General features: G+C 45.0%; 1 protein-coding gene across 1 annotated transcript; it reads left to right on the top strand.

Moving 5' to 3' along the window:
• Positions 1-1,129: 1,129 nt before the first annotated feature.
• Positions 1,130-2,974, top strand: LOC136499010 (uncharacterized). Its single transcript, XM_066494709.1, has 2 exons — positions 1,130-1,539; positions 2,148-2,974. The coding sequence occupies exons 1-2, from the start codon at positions 1,284-1,286 to the stop codon at positions 2,216-2,218; spliced, it is 327 nt and encodes a 108-aa protein (XP_066350806.1). The 5' UTR covers positions 1,130-1,283; the 3' UTR covers positions 2,219-2,974.
• The last annotated feature ends 1,754 nt before the right edge of the window (positions 2,975-4,728 follow it).

The following is a 4,728-nucleotide window of genomic DNA, read 5'->3' as shown; positions in this document are numbered from 1 at the left end:
TTACTCCTACTTTGAATACAATTGTAGTTTTGCTCCTACCTTTTTCTAAAAAAATAAAAAATTAACTATATATAATTTTGCTCTTTACTATTCATAAGTCAAGGTGATTTGCACTTGATCTCTATGCATTTGCCACTGTTATGACAATTTAATAGGGGTAAAATTATGTTGACTTCTAAATAGTAAAGGATAAAATTACAAAATCAAAAAATAAGATTAAAATCATAATTACACTTCTATGTAGGGGTAAGACTACAAATGTCCTGATTATGTATGGCAGGCAAGTATCTGACTCTCTGTTTTCCCAACAAAAAAGAACAAAATCTGAGCCCAGCCCATTAGCCATCCAGAATACTGGGCCTATGGCCGGCCACCAATTCTCAGCCTCCCTCTTCCCCATCTCACCCTCCCCTCGTGTGCTCTCATCGTCGTCCTTAGTGCCTTGGGTGTTTCCTCTTAATCAACTGATGTGTGATGAGCATCATCCTCTCCGGCGATTATCGTTTAGCTCCCTTCCTGATCCATGATGGACTATCACAATATTGACCTGTGTCCGGGGCTTAATTTATCTGCTAAGGTACGATTATGTAACTTTCAGAAATTAGACAGCAGTTTAGCTCAAGCCTGCAACTGCAAAATCGCCAAACCAGGTCGAGAACTGTGTCAAACAGAAATTTCCTGGTTGCACGTTTTCTTTGCCATCCTGGTGCCCGATCGTATACTCGTACGCGGCGGCACACGTACTCGATCGTTCGGTGTGTTACGCCAGGGGTCCTGCCTAGTACTGTGCGTACTACTTTAACAACAGAAGGCTTCTTTCTTGGAACCCAAGCATGGCCCCTAATGAATGTGCGGTGTACTAAACCAGGTTCAAAAACTTTATTTAGTGCGGAAGTTAACTCTAATTAAGCAGGAATTACTTCGTCGCACGGGCAACTCTTTTTCTTCTTTTGTCACAAGCCGAACACAACCACGCGGCCAACAAGCACACTGCCTCTCCCGTGGGCGAAAAAGCAAGACGAACTGGATTACTGGAACCTGATGATCGATCAAAGGGAACCGATCAATGGAATCAACGGCGGATCCGGCGTCCGCGTGCAAAGCGCGCTCGTAACAGCCTCTCCTCCGGTCCGCCACCATCGGGAACAAAACAAACCGTCCCAACCCAGCAATAGATAGATCGATCAATCGATCAAAAGCAGAGTCGAAAGCTAGAGCAGGTCAGCAGGGTCGTCGAAAGGATCGAGGGCTCGCCCTATCCCGCCGCCTCCTCCTCCTCCACAATGGTCGCCGCCAACCTCTCCGACCAGCTGGAGCTGGCGGACGGCGAGTCTGGGGCGGCCGCGGTGTCTGTCGTCGTCGGCAAGAGGAAGACCGCCGCCGACCCCGCCAAGCTCGCCGACGCCGCCGACCCCGAGCCCGCCAAGCTGGCCGCCGCCGCCGCGCCCACCCCCACCCCCGCCAAGCTCGCCGACTCCGCCGACGCGGACAAGGACGCGCTCAAGCCCTCCACCAAGCTGCAGCACGACAACGACTATGGTACGTATCCGCCGCTTCCCAACCCTCGATCCCCGCCATCTGGTTCTCGTCATCTAGATTAGATGATCGCGGTGGTGGGTTCCCTCATTAAGATTAGATGATCGTGTTGGATGGTCGGTGGTTGTGATTGGTTGGCGTTCCTCTCATCTAGATTAGATGATCACGTCTCATCTATAGATTAGATGGTCACGCTTGCTGCTTGCATTGGTTGATGCTATTGGTTGGACTTTGTGTTATTGTGATGTGGATAAAGATTAGTATTGTGTTCGAATTATATTCTTCATTTTGTCAATCGACGTGTGCCATGTGGATCTGGTTCATTATGAATCTGCTAGCTAGTTATATGATTCCTAATTCAGATCTTGTTGGATCAAATCTACTAATTCCTAATTCAGTATTGTATTAGTGTGGCGTATTCTTGCCGTTTGTATCGATTGTTCTATTCTACGTAAATAGTAAAGCTGCGCCAACACAGTTACCTTTATGCCGTTATTGCTGATCGGTAGATTGGGTTTATTGTCCAGGTTATCAATGATCTTTATGCGCTTATTTGTTTTCATGTGCACTTTGGTTTGTGTCTCACCTGCAATGCTCTTTCTGGATGCCAGGTGTAAGACTAAGGGTGGATGAAACAAAGCTGAAGGAGCAAGGAGATAGTGGCATTCATCTCAAAGAGTAGGCGAAGGAGCAGAGGAAACTGAGGCAGGGGCATGCTATATTGGTTCCACATAGAAAAGAGCATTGGATTCCTCTGGAAGATGACAAGAAAAGACCTACCAACAATTCCCATCAAGATTCTTGCAGCAATTACAACAATGTTGATGGAAAGCTCTATAGCCCATCAAGATTCTTTCAGCAATTACAACAATGTTGATGGAAAGCTCTATAGCAATGGTGGCTGCTATGTTTACAGTGATTATGTTGGAACAGAAGCTGAGAAAGTGGTGTCTGCTAATGAGATAGAGTAGAAGAATGCCAATGCTGATAGCTGTTTACACCGAAATTTGGAAGAAAAAAAAGTCGCAGGGACTCGAAAGCTCCCAAGATCAAGTCACCAAGGAATAAATTACGTGCGGATCGGAAACAACTGATTCGGATGCAGAAAATGCAATCGGCTCTCCTCGGATAGCGCTAGCGGATAGCAACAAAGGCTACGTTCGGCGCCAGGTCGAAACATGCCGGACTCTACAGAAAGGGAAAGATTAGAGTTCAAGTTGTCTTAAATTAGGAATATTTTCTTTATGGTCAAAAATTGTGATGACTCGTGCTTAGACAGGAGTCGTGCGCAGGCCCCGGGTATAAATATCAAGCCCCGGCTATTGTAAAAACAACAATCAATCAAATACAAGTCAATTACTTTTTTTCGGCTCCGGCCACCCCTTAGGAATAGGAGTAGAGTAGATCTCGGCAAGTTCTTCAGCGAGTATGGCTGCATCGATCCGGTCGACCCCCACTGCGACTCTGGTATAGGCTAGTTATCGACTCTTGTCTAATTCAAGTATGGCCTGTATGATTCTGCCTCACACCCCACTGCTTGAATTAGATCAAGGTCAAGTTATCGGCTCTATCTTAGTATGACAGTCTTTGGTGGATTCATTAAGTTACCGATATTGCTTATTGCTTTCATCGTTTATCTAATTACAGCAATATCACTCTGCCCGATTGAGAGTGATCTAGATCGGCCTTATATCTTGTTTAACTCATTGTTTGTTAATTTAAAATTAATCTAATCTACATCTTAAGCGATGAGTTATGTTTTTATAGGCTGTTTTATGTCAATCTTAGTCGTGCATAGCGTGCGGTTAAGGCATGTCCGATCTTGAGTAGATCTATTAGTTAATGAAAACCGTTCCATGGCCCGTCATCACGGCCTGTGGGATTCTGCCTCTCACCCCACTGTTGGCACCGTGGAGTGGGGATCGTTAGTTGGTAGACCCACTCCTGAGAAGGCATGACCTTGACTGTGCGCTATGCCTGAATCGGCTGTTTAGCCGATATCAAGCGCTTTCACGAACAGTTCACATTACGAGATCATTGAAGTAGAGATAAGTTGAAAGATACATTAACCCCATGATCTTATTATTGTATTACGGCCTGCATGATTCTGCCTCATGCCCCACTGATATTAGTAATAAGTTAGGGTCGTCGAGTCTATTGTTGTTTCTATGGCCTACATGATTCTGCCTCATGCCCCACTGGTCATGGCGATTGATGAGATCTAACATGTTCATTAGATTTATCTTTATTAAATGGTTAAGTGGTGTTGAATTGTTTGTTTATATAAAAAGGAGTTCGGTTACTTGTAATCATTGGCTCAGTATAAACCGATCATCATTGATATCTTATTTCCATTGATTAATATTTGCTTAAATAATATTTATCCTGAATGATAACCGATTCTTCTTATACGACCCCATGAGCTTTAATCGATTTATTCTTATGAATATGCTAGAATCGACTATTTAGTCGATCTCCTCTCATATCGGCTCTCCGAGCCGCATATTCAGGACTGTCTGGCAACACCGGCACGTTCTGCCTTTAATTACTGATAAGCTTTCTCTCCTTGTCAATTGCAGGGTCAAATTGACTGGCACGTCTCGGGAGGATTGCGCAGGATCGACCATCCTTGCGCTGAAGCTAGGCGGATCTGCTCCATCGAGCAGACCCTTCCGGCTTGTTGTGTGTGTCCTCGGCACAGAGACAGAAATTCTATGTCGACACACATTTCTGGCACGTCCGGTGGGACACCACAATCGTCATGGTGGCTCATAACAACGACAACATCCTTATGGTACATTATGAAGACCTACCTGATGAAGATAAGTATACCATTAGCAAAGCTATAGAAGAATTTCAGAAGAAGTGTTTGTTGTCCTACACCAAAACACGTGACAACACAATTATTCAGAAATTTCCACTACCAAGAGTTCTACTACGCGGGCAGACAGATATAGTCGAAGCTGAAGACATGCGTTTCTTTACGGAAGCCATAGACAAATCTGTTCGTGATGCCATATCAAGACGCAATGAAGCTTTCGCTGACACATTTCACAACGCCATGAAAGAGGCGATTCATGGAATTTCAGTTGGTCAGGTTCGATCGACTTGTTACAACATTCTAGATCCGTCGACTCAAGGGACTAATCAAGTCGGTACCAGCCATCAAGAAGCGGCACCAGCTGATAATGG

The sequence above is a fragment of the Miscanthus floridulus genome, chromosome 13 (genome assembly GCF_019320115.1).
Source record: "Miscanthus floridulus cultivar M001 chromosome 13, ASM1932011v1, whole genome shotgun sequence".
NCBI lineage: Eukaryota > Viridiplantae > Streptophyta > Magnoliopsida > Poales > Poaceae > Miscanthus > Miscanthus floridulus.
Note: the sequence above shows the minus strand (reverse complement) of the source record. Positions and strands in the feature narration are given on the sequence as shown.